The following is a 17,335-nucleotide window of genomic DNA, read 5'->3' on the forward strand; positions in this document are numbered from 1 at the left end:
GAAGTCGCGTTCGGTCGCTCCGCCTCCGCCGCCTCATCCGCCTCCGCCGCTCGTCAGGGAATCAACAGATCGTAGTGGTTCTGCCCGTTGTACAACAACCGCACGGGCTTCCGTCCCTTCCCGGTCTTATCCCCGCTCCCCCCTTTCTCGAACTCTCTCCCGTACGTCTGTATGGGCACGTACCCGGACTGCGTCCCCGCGCGAATGTCGGGGTGGAGTTGAAAGGCGTCAGAAGCGGAGTTGAAAGGCGCCGAGGGCGGGGATTGAAAGCGAGGGATAAGCGGAGAGAGACGACGGCAAAAGTCCTTAAGGATCGGCGTTCACCACGCCGACGCGGTCGTATGGGGACCAGTGTGAGATAGAACGCACCTGCGTCCCCGCGCTCTTCACCTTGGCCGCGGGGATGTACACGACGATCGGCCGCCGCACGATCTTCGCCAAAACCAGCAGCTCCGGCTCCCCGCCCCAGAAGCTCGGCTTCAGCAGCCGCTGGCAGTACGTCTGCAGCGTCATCTCGTACGAGATCGCGGTCGTCGCCTCCGGGAACTGCTTGCGCTTCTCCGGCGCGCGGCACAGGCTCTCGGCCACGGCGAGTCGCAGCTGGTGATTGTCGGGGTGGAGTTGAAAGGCGTCAGGTGGCGTTGAAAGGCGTCGAGGGCGGGGATTGAAAGCGAGGTGTGGGCGGAGAGATGCGCCGGGAAAAGTCCTTAAGGATCGGCGTTCATCACGCCAACGCGGTCGTATGGGAACCAGTGTATAGAACGCACCTGGTCCGCGTTGCGCTCTTCGTCCGCCGCGGTGAGCGTCTCGCGTCGGATGTGCGCGAGGCCGACGGCGAGCGAGCGGAACATGCAGCGGCCGTCGCCGCGGACGCGGATCACCTTGAAGAACTCCGCTTTCGTTTTCGTTTTTCTGCGGTGGGCGCGGAGCGGAGCGCGCGCGGGCGGGGGGAAGGGGCGGGAGCGTCAGACGCGATCCGAGAGAGGGTTCCGTCGCGCGTAGGGTTTGGGTGCGCGCGCGCGCGCGGGCGACTGATGACGACGACGGCGGCTGGCGACGCACTTGAGCGCGACGTCGAAGAGCCGCGTCGGCGCGCGCGCGACGGACGCGGTGGCGTCCACGATCGAGTCCGCGAGGCGCGCGAGCGCGAGTCGCGTCGGTCGTCGCGCGGCATCGCTCGCGCGGTGCGAGCGACGATCCGCGTCGTTGTCGTCGTCGCGAGGCGCGGTCCATCGCGACGCCCACGCGCGTCCGCGGTGCTGCCGCTGCGGCGACGACGACGACGCCGCCGTCATCGCGGTCACGGCGAGACGAGAGAGGGAAAGCCGCGCGGTGCGTCCGTCGCGCGGCGAGCGATGCCGCGACCGCGTCGGAGGCGAGCGAACGTTCCTCCGCTGCCGAGTCAGCCTCGCCTACAGGTACAGGTACTAGCTAGAATCGCTTTCAAGAACCGGATTTCATCGGGGAAGTTTCACCGGGCTACACGTACTGTAACGATGAACTAGAACCGCGGCTCGATCGGCTGAGACGAAGTCAAGCCGCGAACGTGAAAAGTTCGTTGTTTTCGAAATCCATTTATTGCGGATGGCGCCCCCAGGTCGACCGCGCCGCGCGTCCGCTGACGTCGCGGCGTTGAAAATCGCCACGCAGTCCGCCGAACAGTCATGTCCTAATCGCGCGCGCAGCGCCGCGGCCGCCAACGCCGTCAGGGACGCGCGCCGCGTCGAGGGGGACGAGGTGAAACGAACCTCCGCCGAGATCGCGCGACCCCGTCGCGGCCCCTCGTCGTCGCGCGCGCCCCCGCGCGCCATCTCCGCTGACACCACGCTCCCCCGCGCTTCCCCAACAAGCGCAGAACGCGCCGCCGCCGGCGAAGAAGAAGCGTCGGAGCCCGGGGAAGCGGAGAGACACCTCCGCGAACCTCGGCGCGCACGCTCAGGCGCGTCCCACACACTGGTCCCCATACGACCGCGTCGGCGTGGTGAACGCCGATCCTTAAGGACTTCGCCGCGAGCGTTTCTCTCCGCCCACCCCTCGCTTTCAATCCCGACACACCTCGACGCCTTTCAACTCCGCTTCTGACGCCTTTGAACTCCACCCCGACGTTCGCTCGTATGGAACGGCCCTCAGCGTCGTCGGGTCGATCCGTCCGCGCCCGCGCCCGAAACGCCGGACGTCGACGACGACCGCGCCCTGGGCGGCGGCGGCCTGGCAGCGCGCGTCGACGAACTCGAAGACCTGCTGAGAGCCACGAGGACGGAGCTCGCCGCCGCGAGAGCGACGATCGCGGAGTACGCGGAGATGCACCCGACGTTCGACGCGAACGAACAGCTCGCGAGCGTCGTTTTCTCGCACGTGACGGACGTCCGAACGCGCGTCGCTCTCGCGCAGGTGAACACGGCGTGGAGGAAGGCGTCGAAAGTCGCGTCTTCGCTGCCGCCCTCGCTCGACTTCACGGGGTGTCCGGTCAAGGTGAACGCGGATAAGCTGTGGACCACGAAGTGTGAATACGTCCTTGGGATCGAAGGCGTGCTCGATCTGCCAGAATCGCACTTTCACGGCCTTCTCGAACAGGCGGGGGCTGACTTGTCCACCAGTGGAAAGCAGTGCAACCTCGGTTTTTTCTATGACCGCGCGGAGCGTTACGACAAGGCGCTGGAGTGGAACATGAAGGGAGCGCGTCAGGGCTGCAGGAATTGTGAGTTTAACATCGGAGTTTTCTACAACGACGGCCGCGGCGTGGAGAAAAACATCGACACGGCGCTGGAATGGTACACAAAGTCGGCCAAGAAGGGTCACGCCAGAGCACAAAGGCAGGCCGGCAACATCCACTTAGGCAAGGGACGATATGAAGAGGCGTTCAAGTGGCTCACGAAATCGGCCGCTCAAGGCGACACTATCGCGATATCAAACCTCGCGACGTGCTACGAGTTAGGCAAAGGCGTGAAGAAGGACATTCCCGAGGCGCTCAAACTGTACGCGAAAGCCGCCGAGAAGGGCCTCGCTACGGCGAAAGTAAACCTCCGTCGTCTGATCGATGAGATGCGGTGAACTACGCGCAACAACTTAGACGCGACGTCTCCGAGTCTGATGATATAAAGTCGCTATCTTATACCTACCCCCGCCCTCTCCCCCCCTCCCTTTCATTCATCACAACCTAAACGAGCACCGCGCGCCGTCCAAGCTCGAGAACCGCTCCTCCCTCACGAACCACGCCTCGTTCACCCTCACCTTGACGCCCTCGATCCTCGCGCTCCACCGCTCGCACGCGGCGCTCACGCCCCTCGCCGCCGCGTCTCTCACCCGCTCCCTCCGACCGTCGCTCCCCTCCCGCTCCCCATCCTCCTCCGGCGCGCTCGGAAACGCGCGCAGGAGCGTGCTGTGCGCGATGTGCGTCTGCCTCGTCGTCGCCCCCGGGAACGTCTCCGTCAGCTTCGCGCGCAACTTCGCGAGTCCGCCCGCGGGGTCGCGGAAGAGTAACAGCAGCGTCCCGCTCGACGCCATCTGCAGGGCCGTTCCATACAAAAATAGTTCACCGGTCAGTTGAAAGGAGACGCGGTCAAGTGTTGAAACCGATGGATGGGTGAAACACTTTTGTATAGAACGCACCTGCACGCGATCCACCTCGAGCTCGATCGCGCCGCCGTCGACGACGCCGCGGAGCGTCTTCTCGAGCGTCTTCTCCTCTCTCTCGTGGTCGGGTTCGAACGAATTGAGATCGAACGACGACGACGTGCCGGAACCGGCGGCGCCCGCGATGCGCGCGGTGAACGGGTCGTCGATCGGCTCCTCCGGGAGCGACAGGAAAAACACGGAGACGTGAAACGAGCTCCGAGAGACGTTGAACGCGGGGATCCCCGCTTTGCCCAACACGCTGAACACCTCCCTCGCGGCCGCCGCCGCCGCGGCCGCGACCGCGGGGGACTCCTCGAGCGTGAACGCGACGAGCCGCGCGCAGTCTTTCGGGAGATGGAGAGAGACGTACGGCGGCGGCCAGACGCCCACCGCGGGGGGCGGGTCGAACCGGAACCAACGCCGGCTCGTCGTCGCGGCGATCGCGTCGAACCCGCTCGCGTCGAACGCCGCGCGCATGTCGTCGTAGACGGCGACGTACCCCGCGGCGATGTCGACGGGGGATCGACGCGCGGGAGCGGGCGGCGGCGCGGGGGGCGTCGGGCGCGCGCGCGGCGGCGGCGGCGTCGGCAGCGGCGGGGGGGGGGCCGTCGACGTCGCCGCGGTTTTTTTTTTCATCTTCGAGGCGCTCGCGCGCGACGGCGACGGCGACGGCGACGCCGTCGCGGGCGACGCGATCTCGACCGCGTCGGAGACGCTCCCGGGGGTCTCCGCGCTGGGCGCGGCGTCGCGCCGCGCGCGCCGCTGCCGCCGCTCGCGCGTCCTCGCGTCGTCGTCGTCGTCGTCGTCGTCGTCGTCGCCGCCGTCTGACGACGACGTCGCGCGCGCCGCGTCTCGCATCCGCCGCGCGGTCTCGTCCGCGCACCAGTCCACGCCGGCCCAAAACCCTTTCGTGTACGCCTTGGACGCGCCGTACGCGCACAGGCTGAGGACCGCGGCGGCGCCGAGCGCGGCGACCGCCGCGGCGCGTCGACGCCCGCCGGCCATGCGTCCCTCGATCTGAACAGAACCCGCGGGCGCGGCACCGACCGGACGAGCGAGAGGGCCGATCGGTCAGTTGAAAGTAGACTCGATCAAATGTTGAAACCGAGAGTGGGTGAAAAACGTTCGGTTATCGATGCTGATGACACATCATTCGTTCCGCTGGACGGATAGGCTCGCAGTCGACGCGTCGCGTCCGACGCGCTCGAGACACGCGCGAGAGACCGCGCGAGGGACGACGCGCGCGATGGCGTCGATGACGAACGCGACGTCGGGACCCGCTCGCGTCGCGCGGCGCGCGCCGCGGCGCGGCGCCGCGCCCCGGCGCGTCGCCGCGTCCGCGTCGTCGTCCGCGAGAGATCATCATCGTCACGGTGATCTGACGACGCGTCGCGTCGTCTCCGACGACGCGCAGCGGTGGCGATGGCGTCGCGCCTCCCCCGCGCCGTCGCCGTCGCCGTCGTCGTCCGTCCGCCGCCGTCCGCGCCGCGTCGACGCGAACGACGCGGCGGCGAACCCGAACCTCTCGTACTACGAGGTCGACGACGCGGAGCTCAACGCGCGCGGCGACGGCGACGACGGCGACGACGACGGCGTCCCGGAGATGTCCTCGAAAGAGATGTTCAAGCGTCTCGTGCGCTTCACGCTGCCCACGATGGCGATCTGGGTCTGCGGGCCCATCCTCGGGATGATCGACACCGCGGTCGTGGGCAGCGCGTCGACGTTGGAGCTCGCGGCGATGTCCCCGGGAGGCGTGTACGTGGACTATCCGAGCTATCTCATCTCGTCCGCGTTGGCGGTGGCGACGACGACGCTCGTGGCGCAGGACCGGCTCGCGGAGAAGCGCGAGCGGAAGAAAGCGCGGCGGAAAGTAAACGATAACGGCGGCGACGGAGGCGTTACTACCACCACAACCCTGGACGTCGGTCAGCAGTCCAGCGTCAGCAGCGCGAGCACGACCGCGGACGGCCTCGTCATCGCCGCCGCGTCGGGCGCCGTGATCGGGCTGATCCTCGCGGTCGTCTCCAAGGCGTGCATCGCCGCGTTCGCGGGCCCCGCGTCCGCGGCCGTCGTCCCCGCCGCGGTGACGTACGCGACGATCCGCCTCGTCGGCCTTCCCGCGGCGATGGTCATCTCCGTCGCGCAGAGCGCGTTTCTCGCGTGTCGGTCCCCGGCTCAGGCGCGTTCTATACACTGGTTCCCATACGACCGCGTTCGCGTGGTGAACGCCGATCCTTAAGGACTTTTGCCGGCGTGTCTCTCCTCCCACCCCTCGCTTTCAATCCCCGACCTCGACGCCTATCAACTCCACCTGACGCCTTTCAACTCCACCCCGACATTCGCTTGTATGGAACGACCCACAGCCGTTGGTCGCGGTGCTCGTCGCGGGCGTCGTCAACTTGGTCGGGGACGTCGCGCTCGTCGTGGGGTTGGGGAAAGGGATCGGCGGCGCCGCGCTGGCGACGATCGGGAGCCAGATCACGATGGCGGGGGCGCTGGTGTACGCGCTGCTGAAAGCTGGCGCGGCGAAGCGACGAAACGCCGAGGCAGCGGCGGTTACCGCAGCCGACGCCGACGCCGACGAGGACGAGGATAAGATCGAGCTCCCGACCCTCGACTCGATCCCTCGCGCGTTCCCGTCGTTCCAGACCGCGATGCGGTTCCTCAAGATCGCCGGCCCGGTGTGCTTCCTCAACGCCATCAAAGTCTTCTTCGTCGGCTCGCTCGTCCAGGGCGTCACCGCGATATCCCCCGAGGCGTCCGCGGCGAACGGCGTCATGACGGCGATTTACTTCTTCTTCGCCGTCATGGGCGACGGCGTGTCGCAAGCCGCGCAGACCTTCTTACCCCCGGTGCTGGGCTCGCGGCGCGCGATCAAGACCTCGCTGATGCTGCTCGCGTCCGCGATGTGCCTCGGGCTCGCGTCCGCGATCGCGTCCTCCGCGATCGCGACGTACGGCCACGGGATATTCACGACCAACGCCGCCGTCGTCGACATCATGCTTCGGTGCGCGCCCGTGATGTCGTTCGCGTTGTTTTGTCACACCGCGTCGATGGGCAGCGAGGGGTGCCTGCTCGCGGCGCGCGATACGAAGTTCATGACGCTGTGCTACGGCCCGAACGCGATTCTCGCGTACGCGACGATGAAGGTGGTGTGCATCGGACGATTAGGGATGGGGGCGGAGGCGCTGTGGGTGGCGTTGGCGCAGTTTCACGTGTGTCGGTTGGGGGCGAACTTTATTCGGATGTTCGCGGATAAGAGCAAGGGGTCGCCGCTGCGGAGGCGGTTAGTCGCGAGTTGAGACGAGGAATCACGGGGAGGGGAGGATGGCGAACGAGGGTATAGGATAGTAGAAGAGCGCGTTGGTGTTGTTCGATGGTCGTTCGTTTTTACACGGTTTCGTCGTCGTCGTCGTCGTCGTTTTTTCAGTCGCGTTGGCGCTTCTTGCATCGAGGTCTTCCGCGGGGGTTGCACCCCGGACACCCGCCGGGTCTCTCGCTCCTCGTGCGGCTGCACATCTCCGTCCGCCACACGTGCTTGCACTCGACGTTGCTGCACTTCCACAGCGCCTTGTAGTGCGACGCTTTCGTCACCGCCGTCGGCGGCTTGTCCTTGTCGACGTACTCGCGCGACAGCTTCTTCCCGAGCTCGCCGTTCTTCTCGCACCACGTGAGGAAGTTGTTCGTCTTGCTCGCCGGCGCAGTATGCGCGCACTGTGGGCACCCGGAGGGTCTGTCGCTCTTCGTGCGGTCGTTCACCTGCGCCCGCCACACGTGCTTGCACTTCAAACACTTCCACTTCGCCTTGTAGTTCGACCCTTTCGTCAGCTCCGTCGGCAGCTCCTCGCGGAACTCGTTCGCGAGCCTCTCGCCGCGCTTCCCGTTCTCCGCGCACCACTCGATGAACGGCTTGCCCGTGTGCTGGTTCGCTCCTCGCTTCTTCACCATGATCGCCTCGCTCGTCGGTCGTCGACGCGTGCGCCGCGCGGGGAAGACTGCGCCGAAAAGCTACGACTACGACAGGAAATAACCGGGCCATAACCTCACGTATCATCATCTCTCGTTTTTTCGCTGTTAAAACCGGTGAACCGCGCGAGCATCACCCCTTTTCCAACGCGCACACGAAGCGCAGTCGCCGGCAACACACGTCGACGGTACGTTCGCGCTTCCTTCAGACGCCCACGACCGCGCGCGCGCCGCGCGCGCGCGTCCTCGCGCGTCGACGGCGACGTCCTTCGGCGTGCCCGCCGGCCGGATTTCCCCAGCTCGGAAAAAAAAACACGACGCGCTGGACGCGCGCGCGAACGATGCCGCGGCGTCGTCGCCGCGCCGTCCCCCGCCGCGCCCGACGCCGCGAATCGATCGCGTTGACGGCGTCGCCGCGCCGTCCTCGTCGCGTCGTTCGCGGCGTCGTCGCGTCGTCGCGCGTCGCCGCCGTCGCGACGCGCCGGCGCTTCGATCGAGGTTTTTTAGGGTTTCCGCGCGCTCGAAAAAACATAATCCAACCCCCGCCGCTCACCTCCCTCCCTCCCTCTCGTCGCGCAGTCCAACACCATGGCTGATCGTGGAGGAGATCGCGGCGGCGACCGCGGCGGCTTCGGCCGCGGCTTCGGCCGAGGCGACCGCGGACGCGGCGACCGCGGACGCGGCGACCGCGGCCGCGGCGATCGCGGCCGCGGCCGCGGCCGCGGCCGACGCGGCGACGACAAGGAGGCGGGCTGGACGCCGTGCACCAAGCTCGGCCGCCTCGTGCAGCAGGGCAAGATCAAGTCCCTGGAGCACATCTACCTCTTCTCCATCCCGGTCAAGGAGTACCAGATCGTCGAGCACTTCATCGGCGCGCAGCTCACGGATGAGGTGATGAAGATCATGCCGGTGCAGAAGCAAACCTCGGCGGGGCAACGCATGCGTTTCAAAGCGTTCGTCGTCGTCGGCGACTCCAACGGCCACATCGGGCTCGGCGTCAAGGCGTGCAAGGAGGTTGCGCACTCGATCCAGGGCTCCATGATCCTCGCCAAGCTGAACATCGTCCCCGTGCGGAGAGGATACTGGGGCGGGAAGCTCGGCGCGCCGCACACCATCCCGGCCAAGTCCACTGGGAAGTGCGGCTCCGTCACCGTGCGGCTCGTCCCGGCGCCGCGCGGCGCCGGGATCGTCGCGGCGATCACGTCCAAGAAGGTGCTCGCCATGGCGGGCGTCCAGGACGTCTACACGCAAACCACGGGGTCTACGAAGACGCTTGGAAATTTCGTCAAGGCGACGTACTACGCGTTGAAGAAGACGTACGGGTTCCTCTCCCCGGAGCTGTGGAGGGAGACGACGTTCACGAAACCCCCCGCGCAGGAGTTCACGGACTTCTTGAGCATGAAGAAGGAAATCTCGCACAAGACGCACGACGACGATCGGTACTGAGCCTGAGCCTGAGCGGCGGCGGCGGCGGCGCGGAGACTCTCGACTAGCGAGACGACGAAGAGAGCGAGCTACGAGACGCGTGGCGGGGTTTGGAAGGGCGTATAGACAGCCTTGCTTGGAATCCAATCGCGACTTAAGTACGCTAAAACGAATACGGATAACCTATTCTACAGTATGTAGGCGTCACTCGTTCATCGCGCGAAGAACGCGGGCCCGCCCGTCGTCGGCGTCGAGTACGTCGACCGCTCCCCCCCCGCGCCGCCGCTGATCGGACTGCACTCGCGACTCTTCGTGATTGACCGCCGCAGCTTCAGAAGCGTCCCGTACATCTCCTCTCGCTCCCCGCGCGCCGCCTTCGTCGCGGTCGACAGCGACCCGTCCAGACGCGCGCTCCACAGCTCGAGCGCCTCGACCCTCGACGTCTGCTCCATCAGCGACGCCGCGAGCGCGCGGTTATGCGCCGTCAACGCGGAAATCTCTCGCTCCTTCTCTTCGATCTCCGCGCGCGACGCGGCGACGGCGTCGCGCCATCGCGCCGCCTCCGCCGCTCTCGTCTCCGCGGCGAGCTCCTCGACGGCGACCCTCGCGGCGTCCGCGGCGGCGGCGGCGGCGGGGTCCGCGCGCGGGCGGCGACCCGGCTGATGACCCTCCGACGCCGCTCCGAGTACGTCGAACGACGACGCCGTCGCGGGGGACGACGCCAGCGCGACGCCGAGCGCGTGCGCGAGCGTCGGCGCCATCGTCGACCCGAACTCCCCCGCGGGCGAAGAGACCGGCGTCGCCGCCGCCCTCGTCGTCGTCGTCTCCGCTTCGACGCCCGCGACGACGCGCAGGTGCTCCATCGCGTCCGCGGCGAACGCGCGCGCGGCGTCGCGCCCCGCGGCGAACGCGTCGGCGTCCGCTCTCGCCGCCTGCACCGCCGCCTCCGCGCGCGCCACCTCCCGCGCGGCCGCAACGACGTCGCCCTCCGCGCTCTCCCTGGCGCTCGCTTCCTCCGCGCGCGCGAGCTCGGCCGCGGCCGCGCGCGCGGCCGCGCGCGCGGCGTCGTCCGCCGCGGCTCGACGCGCCGCCTCGGCGACGCGCGCCGACGCCGCCGACGCCGCCGCGACCGCGACCGCGGCGTCTCTCTCGCGCGTCGCCCTCGCGACGTCGTCCCGCCACACGATCGCGCGGACGCTCTCCGCGTTGTTGTTTACGCCGCCGTCGTCGTCGTCGTCGTCGTCCTTACCGCCGCCTCCGCCGATCGCGGAGACGGCGCGCAGCATCGCGTCTCTGGACGCTTCGGCGTCGGCGTCTGCGTCCATCGCGCGCGCCTCCGCGGCGTCAACCTCTCGCCGCGCCGCGTCGACGGCGTCGTTCGCGCGCCGCGTCGCCGCGCGCATCTCCTCGCGCTCCGCTGCGACCGCGGCGAGGACGGCGTCCACGCGTCGCCGCCGCGCGGGGTCGTCGCGCGCGCGCGCCATCGCGACGAACCACCCGCCGAGCGCGCGTCGGGCGTAAAAGTCGCGCAGTCGCCGCGTCGCTCGCGTCGCGCCGCGCCTCACCCGCGCGCTCTCCGCGGTCGCCCTCGTCCAACGGTTGAACGCCCTTCGCGCGCGCTTCGCGTCGCGCCGCTCCAATTGGTCTGTCGCGAACCACTCGCGGAAGAGCGCGGGCGACGACGCGGGATCGAGCACCGCGTTATTAGCGGCGGCGGAATCGCCGCGGGCTTTGAGCGCCTCCGCCTCCGCGACGTCTCGCCGGGACGTCGCCGCGCCGGCGACCCACGCGGCGAACGCGTACGCCCTCCGCGCGCGGATCGGCCCGCGCGCGGTCTCCGCCGTCGCCGCGCGCAGCTCGAGCTCGCGCGCGGTCTCCGCGCGCCACGCGACGACGCACGCGGCGAGGAGACCCGCGGCGCGGACTCTCGCGATCGACGCGAGCGTCGCGCGCCACGCGCTCGCGCGCATCAAGACGAACGTCGCCCACGCCGCGTGCGCGCGCCGCAGACGCCTCCCCGCGGTCCTCCGCGCGAGCCCGCGAACGCGCGCGTCGTGCGCCGCGCGCGTCGCGTCGGCGCGCCGCGCGCGCGTCGCCTCTCTCGTCTCTCGTCGCCATCCGCTGAGCGCGCGTCGCGTCGCCGCCGTCGCGACGCGCGTCGCGACTCTCCTCCCCGCGGCTCTCCTGCGCGCCTCCGCGGTCGTCTCCGCGCGCCACGCGCGCGTCGTCCGCGTCAGCAGCGCGCGGCGACGCGCGACGGACGCGCGGCGCGCGGCGCGGCGCTCGACGGCCGCCTCCGCGGCGACGAGGCTCCACGCCGCGAGCGTCGTCGCGAGCCGCGCGCGTCGCCGCCGCACGCGACACGCGCGGTCGATCGCGTCCAACGTCGCCGCGCGCGCCGCCGCCGCCCTCCACGCGTCCAAGTGCGCGCGCGCCGTCGCGTCCTGCGCGCGAATTCGCATCGCCGCGGCGGCGTCGCGCGCGTCCTCCGCGTCGTCGACGGCGTCTCTCCACGCGCGGAGCGACTGCAACGCCGCGTGGTAGTCCCTCTGCGCTTCGACCGCGCGGTTGACGGCGCGCACGCGCGCGACGTATCGCCACGCGCGGAGGACGCGGATCGCGCGCGCGGCGCGCGTGACGTCGATGGCGTACGTCGCGAACGCGCGGTGATGCGTCGCGGTCGTCGCGTGTCGATGCCACGCTCTGACGGCGCGCGACGCGATGGATTTGACGCGCCTCCTCCCGATCCACGGGAGCGCGCGCGAATGCCACGACGGCGCGTCCGCGAAGTCGTCTCTGTCGAGCATCTGGCGCGGCGGCGGCGTGGCGCGCGCCCGCGCCGTCGTCGTCGCCGTCGCGTCGTCGTCGTCGTCGTCGTCGTCGTCGGGTCGCGTCGTCGTCGTCGTCGCGTGGAGAGACGAGAATGATGGCGGGAACGTCCCCGACGGGAGATCCCCGAGCGACGCCGGCGGGTCCGTCCCGCGCTTCGCGCGGTCCGCGAGGTACATCGCGACGACGAACTCGTCGAGCGTCATGTCCCCGTCCTCGTCCGCGTCCGCGAGATCCCATAACTTTTTCAGCGTCGCCCTCTCCAGCCCCGCGTCGAGGAGCTCGGAGACGACGCGATCGCCGCGCAGTCGGTCCGCGCGCGCGTCGTCGCGAAGGGCGTCGAACCGGTCGCGGTACCGCTCGAGCTCGCGCGTCTCGAGCGGCGGCCACGGCGTAGAGGAGGAGGACGCGACCGCGTCGCCGTCGCCGTCGCCGTCGAGCGCGCGCTCGTGGTCGCGCGGCATCGCGGGCGTCGCGCGCGCGGGACCACTGGCGACGACGACGCGAAACTCGAATCGTGGTGGGCTTCTGTTGCTCTGCCTTCCAGGAAGCGTCGACCGGCAGGGAGATTCCAGGTTCGATCCCTGTTTGCTTTTTGAGCCCGGAATCGAACCTGGAATCTTCGGTTGAAAATTTTTTGAGCCCGGAATCGAACCTGGAATCTTCGGCTTCGACGACGCGCGCATCTCGCAGATCCTCGGCGCGCGCGGCGCGGAGCGACCGGCGCGGAGCGACCGGCGCGTCGTCCGTCGGACGGGATGGACGCCGACGTCGCGGCGGACGACGACAGCGAAGAGGAGGAAGGCGAGGTCCCCGCCCTCGACGCGCGTCGCGCTCGAGGAGCGGAAGACGGCGCGCGCGCCGTCGGCGACGACGGATCGAAGAAACGCGGCCGCGACGACGCCCCCGCCGACGCCGATGCCGCCCCCGCCCCCGCGCCCGCCGCCGACGACGGCGGGTTCGGGTTCGGGATCGACATGAGCGACCTCCTGAAGACGTTCCCCGGGCACGCGTTCGTCCCGCTGGACGAGCGAGAGCTGGTGTGCGCGGAGAAGATCGCGAAGTGCGTCGACGAGAAGAAGAAGCACCTCATCCGCCTCCTCGTGAAGCGCTTCGGCGTGCCGCTCGCGGAGGACGCGCTCCGAGAGACGATGAAGGTGGAGCGCGCCGGCGGGTCGTGGCTGGAGGAGCGGGGGAGGCCGCCGCGGCGACGGAGCGCGGGGGGAGTGTTCATATCGCTCGTTCGGAAGCGCGCGGAGGCGCGCGACGGGGGGGGGCGCGCGTTCAAGGCGGTCATGAAGCAGAGCGCGGGGATCGATAAGCTGCTGCGCGAGCAGAAAGAACGCGACGAGCGCGCGGGGGGGGAGAAGCGGGCGAGGACGAGCGGCGGCGGCGCGGGGGTGGGGGCGGGGGTCGCGTAGTCGGCGGTCGCACGTTAGTTAGGAGCCAGCGAACAGATGGAAAAAAAAAATCTGTTTTCTGTTTGGTGCTATTTTTTTGCTTCCACGACACCCCGTCCGCGTCCGCCGGCGTCGCAGTCTCGGACCGCGCGGAGCGTCATGGCCGCCGCCGCGACCAACGCGGCGGCGCCGCGCGTCGCCCCACCCCTCGCCCCCTCCGCGACCCGCCGCCGCGCGACGACAACGACGACGCGCCGCAGCTCCGGCGACGGCGTGGAGGGCGTGCCGCTCGCGGATCGAGGCGCGTCGTCGTCCCGTCTCCGTCGCATCGCATCCCGTCCCGTCCCCGTCGCATCGCATCCCGTCCCGTCCCCGTCCCGTCGCATCCCGTCCCGTCCCCGTCCCGTCGCATCCCGTCCCGTCCCCGTCCCGTCGCATCCCGTCCCGTCCCCGTCCCTCGTCCGCCCGCCGTCCTATCGTCCATCGCGTCGCGTCGCGACTGACGTCTCCGCGCCGCGACGACGCGACGTCCACCACCCACCCACCCCGTCCAACTGCAGCCGTCATCCACTTCTGGCACCTCTGGGCGTCGTCCCCCGCGTGCCGCGCGGCGGTGCAGCGCTGGGGCAAAGGCAGCCCGTTCCGCGACGCGCCGCTCCTCGAGAGCCGCGTGCGCGCGCTGACGCGCGTGTTCGACGCGCGCAGCGGCGTCGACGTCCCCGCGCTGCTGACGCGCGAGCCGGAGCTGCTGCTGCGGGATTTTCGCGACGTCACGCGCGCGGTCGTGGCGGTGAAGGCGGCGGCGCCGGAGATGGACGGCGCGGCGTTGACGCGCGCGCCGGGGCTGTTGCTCTGCGACGCGGAGGACCTGGCGCGAGCGCGGCGGGCGCTGGAGGGGGAGGTGGGGAAGCGCGAGGCCGCGCGCGTCATCCGGAAGAGTCCGGAGGAGCTCATGAAGCGGACGCGGCGCGCGGCGGAGGAGGACGAGATGCGCGCCGCGGTGACGATGCAGTACGGCGAGGCCATGGAGCCGCCGTGACGCGACGACGCGACGACGACGCGGTGAGTAAGTTGGTGATGAGTAGTAGCACACGTAGCGATACTGTAGTAGTACACGTACAACAGATCGATTCAATTTGCGCGTTCGCTTCGTTACATCGTCTACGTGCGCGTGTATGTGTGCGTTCTACTCGTTCGCGTTCGTTCGTTCGCACGTTCTTCGTTCGTGAGGTCACGTCGTTCCACAGAGTATTCAAAGAAGCCGCTTTGCCGCGCGTTCAAATGCCCCAACTAGATTCCCACGGCATGCCGTTCGCGCGCGCCCACTGCAGCACCCGAAGGTGGCCGCCAAGCGCTGCTTCGTGACAAGTCCTCGCGTCCCACGGAGCGCCGTTCGCTCGCGCCCACTGCAGCACCTCCAGGTGGCCGCCTTTCGCGGCACCAGAGCAAGTATCCGCGTCCCACGGGCAGCCGTTCGCTTCCGCCCACTGCAGCACCTCCAGGTGGCCGCCTTCCGCGGCCCAGGCGCAAGTCCTCTCGTCCCACGGAGCGCCGTTCGCGCGCGCCCACTGAAGCACCTCAAGGTGGCCGCCTCCCGCTGCTCTGTTGCAAGTCCACTCGCCCCACGGAGCGCCGTTCGCGCGCGCCCACTGCACCACCTCCAGGTGGCCGCCTCGCGCGGCCCAATCGATATACACCGTGTTCCACGGAGCGCCGTTCGCGTGCGCCCACTGCAACACCTCGAGGTGACCGCCTCCCGCGGCATAGGAGCAAGTGTACTCGTCCCACGGAGCGCCGTTCGCGACCGCCCACTGCAGCACGTGCAGGTGACCGTGTTTCGCGGCATAGCGGCAAGTATACTCGTTCCACGGAGCGCCGTTCGCGACCGCCCACTGCAACACCTCGAGGTGACCGCCTCCCGCGGCATAGGAGCAAGTGTACTCGTCCCACGGAGCGCCGTTCGCGACCGCCCACTGCAGCACGTGCAGGTGACCGTGTTTCGCGGCATAGCGGCAAGTATCCTCGTCCCACGGGCAACCGTTCGCGCGCGCCCACTGCAGCACCTCGAGGTGACCGAATTCCGCGGCTGCGCGGCAAGTATCCTCGTCCCACGGGCAACCGTTCGCGCGCGCCCACTGCAGCACCTCCAGGTGGCCGCCTTCCGCGGCTTTGGCGCAAGTATTCTCGTTCCACGGACACCCTAGCTCCTTCGCCCACGCCAACCTGCCGACCGACCCGACGAAGTTCGGCATCCTCCCGAGCTCCCTCCTCACCGCCGCGACGTCCTTCACGTCGCCGACGGACGACGTGAAGACGACGTCGCGCATACTCCGGCTCACCAGCGCGAGCATCGCGCGGTCGCCGACGCTGAGCCGCCTGAGCACGTCCTCGTCGAAGACATCGCGCGCGTCCGCGGCGAATCGTTCCAAGCGCGAGCCCGCGGCGAGATCTGGGGAAGTCGATCCGTCCCCCGAGATCTCGTCGACGTCCCCGCTGTTCATCCGCGGTGGAGGCGACGTCGCGTCGCGACGATCTCGGGGTGCGCGTGCAGCACTTCGCGACGAGGCCGCGGAGGCGGAGGAGGAAGAGGAGGAAGAGGACGCGCCCGTCGTCGCGCGCGAGGCGAGTGACGAGACGGGACGACGCGACGCGGGCGTTTCTGTTCGTGCTCGAGCGGAGCGGCAGGACTGATGTCACCCGCGAGTTCTGGTACCGAAACAATGCCGAGGTATCGCTCATGGCCAAGTGTTTATAATTCTTCAAGTCAACGAAATCATCATCGATCATCTCCACAGCCGAATCGCTGTGTTATTCCGTATCAACCCGAAAGGGTCCTGTGGCCCAATGGACAAGGCGCCGGTCTACGGAACCGGAGACTCCAGGTTCGATCCCTGGCAGGATCAATTTTGGTTTCTTTAACAGCTCTTTTTTTTGCATTACACATCGGGATCATCATCTATATGATGTAAGGAACCTCTCCACAAATTTTCAGGTCGATCGGAGCAGTTTTGAGGCGGTGGTGGTCGCGTCAATCGAGCATGGTGCATGTCACTGAAAAAAAAACGGGGATTCGTGGGGAAGGGAGCCCACAACGATGGCGTCCGCGTCGCCGGCGTCGTCCGCGGCGACGACGGTCCGCGCGACGGCGCGATGGCGACCGACGAGACGCTCACTTTCTCTGTCATCGACCCCTCGCGCGGCCCTCCGCGCGAGAGGTCGCGGTCGACGCGGCGGCGGCATCGACGACGACCCCGCGATTCGCCATCGTCATCGAGGGAAAAAAGGGGTGGGCGCCGCGACGGAAAACGGAGGAGAGCACGCCGGCGGCGCGAACGACGACGACGACGCGTCGCCGCTCCCGCCGCCCAACAACCTCATCCTCATCGGCGGCCGGGGCTGCGGCAAGAGCGCGCTGTGCCGCCGCCTCGTCGCGCTCGAGCCGCGCTTCGAGCTCTTCGTCCTGGACGACATCGTCGTCGAGGACGCGGGGAAGTCGATACCGAAGATCGTCGAGGAGGACGGATGGCGCGCGTTTCGAGACCTCGAGTTCGACGCGTGTCGAAAGACCGCGATCGCGGCGGGGCGCGGGTGGTGCCTCATCGACGCCGGCGGCGGCGTCGTCGTGGACTTGGACGAGCACGGGAACGAGGTGTACAGCGAGCGGAAGGTGCGCCGAGACGCCGTTCGATCGATCGGTATCGTTCGATAAAAAAACTAACATCCGTCGTCGCCCCCCGCCGCCCGCCGCCCGTCTGTCGTCTGTCATCAGGTCGACGCGCTGAAACGTAACGGTCAAGGAAAGATCGTTTACCTCAAGCGCGCGGTGTCGTACCTCACGCGCCGCATCACCGGGGACAAGAACCGCCCGAGCCTGTCCGAGAAGTGGACCTTCGGCGAGATCATGAGACGCCGAGCCCCGATGTACGAGAGAGCCGCGGACTACGTATGCGACGGGAGCGGCGGCGCGCTGGAGAAGGACGTCAAAACGAAGAACGAGATTAAACGGGAGGTGATCGAGTGGTTCTACGACGTCAGCGGGAGTGGGGTCTTAAGAGCAGAGGGCGAGAGCGGCGGGGAGGAGTTATTCGGAGGGGGGTGAA

General features: G+C 68.7%; 10 protein-coding genes across 10 annotated transcripts; 6 read left to right on the plus strand and 4 right to left on the minus strand.

Moving 5' to 3' along the window:
• Nucleotides 1-53: 53 nt before the first annotated feature.
• On the minus strand, nt 54-899 carry MICPUCDRAFT_23125 (uncharacterized protein; the record flags this gene model as incomplete). Its single annotated transcript, XM_003064159.1, has 3 exons — nt 54-188; nt 370-600; nt 768-899. Coding segments are annotated over 3 exons (498 nt in total), but the record flags the coding sequence as incomplete, so codon positions are not given.
• A 685-nt stretch (nt 900-1,584) lies between these two features.
• Nucleotides 1,585-3,117, plus strand: MICPUCDRAFT_66276 (uncharacterized protein; the record flags this gene model as incomplete). Its single annotated transcript, XM_003063971.1, is given in 5 exon segments — nt 1,585-1,698; nt 1,700-1,737; nt 1,856-1,887; nt 1,926-1,939; nt 2,131-3,117. Coding segments are annotated over 5 exon segments (1,119 nt in total). The 3' UTR covers nt 3,052-3,117.
• Nucleotides 3,118-3,150: 33 nt separating this feature from the next.
• MICPUCDRAFT_66277 (uncharacterized protein) lies at nt 3,151-4,620 on the minus strand (the record flags this gene model as incomplete). Its single annotated transcript, XM_003064160.1, has 3 exons — nt 3,151-3,403; nt 3,494-3,504; nt 3,610-4,620. The coding sequence occupies 3 exons, from the start codon at nt 4,618-4,620 to the stop codon at nt 3,151-3,153; spliced, it is 1,275 nt and encodes a 424-aa protein (XP_003064206.1).
• A 241-nt stretch (nt 4,621-4,861) lies between these two features.
• Nucleotides 4,862-7,426, plus strand: MICPUCDRAFT_43245 (Multidrug/Oligosaccharidyl-lipid/Polysaccharide flippase superfamily; the record flags this gene model as incomplete). Its single annotated transcript, XM_003063972.1, has 3 exons — nt 4,862-5,827; nt 6,264-6,830; nt 7,193-7,426. 3 exons carry the CDS (start codon nt 4,862-4,864, stop codon nt 7,424-7,426), a joined length of 1,767 nt encoding a protein of 588 aa, XP_003064018.1.
• Nucleotides 7,427-7,731: 305 nt separating this feature from the next.
• On the plus strand, nt 7,732-9,171 carry MICPUCDRAFT_49763 (uncharacterized protein). Its single transcript, XM_003063973.1, has 3 exons — nt 7,732-7,769; nt 8,161-8,227; nt 8,306-9,171. The coding sequence occupies exons 2-3, from the start codon at nt 8,170-8,172 to the stop codon at nt 9,025-9,027; spliced, it is 780 nt and encodes a 259-aa protein (XP_003064019.1). The 5' UTR covers nt 7,732-7,769; nt 8,161-8,169; the 3' UTR covers nt 9,028-9,171.
• Nucleotides 9,137-12,521, minus strand: MICPUCDRAFT_53951 (uncharacterized protein; the record flags this gene model as incomplete). Its single annotated transcript, XM_003064161.1, has 1 exon — nt 9,137-12,521. One exon carries the CDS (start codon nt 12,519-12,521, stop codon nt 9,219-9,221), a length of 3,303 nt encoding a protein of 1,100 aa, XP_003064207.1. The 3' UTR covers nt 9,137-9,218.
• A 72-nt stretch (nt 12,522-12,593) lies between these two features.
• Nucleotides 12,594-13,256, plus strand: MICPUCDRAFT_43247 (uncharacterized protein; the record flags this gene model as incomplete). Its single annotated transcript, XM_003063974.1, has 1 exon — nt 12,594-13,256. One exon carries the CDS (start codon nt 12,594-12,596, stop codon nt 13,254-13,256), a length of 663 nt encoding a protein of 220 aa, XP_003064020.1.
• Nucleotides 13,257-13,394: 138 nt separating this feature from the next.
• On the plus strand, nt 13,395-14,274 carry MICPUCDRAFT_53953 (uncharacterized protein; the record flags this gene model as incomplete). The annotated part of the gene is made up of 2 exons (XM_003063975.1): nt 13,395-13,551; nt 13,796-14,274. The coding sequence occupies 2 exons, from the start codon at nt 13,395-13,397 to the stop codon at nt 14,272-14,274; spliced, it is 636 nt and encodes a 211-aa protein (XP_003064021.1).
• A 94-nt stretch (nt 14,275-14,368) lies between these two features.
• Nucleotides 14,369-15,856, minus strand: MICPUCDRAFT_53954 (uncharacterized protein). Its single transcript, XM_003064162.1, has one exon. It carries the CDS (start codon nt 15,734-15,736, stop codon nt 14,513-14,515), a length of 1,224 nt encoding a protein of 407 aa, XP_003064208.1. The 5' UTR covers nt 15,737-15,856; the 3' UTR covers nt 14,369-14,512.
• A 473-nt stretch (nt 15,857-16,329) lies between these two features.
• On the plus strand, nt 16,330-17,334 carry MICPUCDRAFT_53955 (uncharacterized protein; the record flags this gene model as incomplete). Its single annotated transcript, XM_003063976.1, has 2 exons — nt 16,330-16,902; nt 17,005-17,334. The coding sequence occupies 2 exons, from the start codon at nt 16,330-16,332 to the stop codon at nt 17,332-17,334; spliced, it is 903 nt and encodes a 300-aa protein (XP_003064022.1).
• Nucleotide 17,335: the final 1 nt, after the last annotated feature.

The sequence above is a fragment of the Micromonas pusilla genome, assembly GCF_000151265.4.
Source record: "Micromonas pusilla CCMP1545 genomic scaffold MICPUCscaffold_16, whole genome shotgun sequence".
Taxonomy (NCBI): Eukaryota; Viridiplantae; Chlorophyta; class Mamiellophyceae; order Mamiellales; family Mamiellaceae; genus Micromonas; species Micromonas pusilla.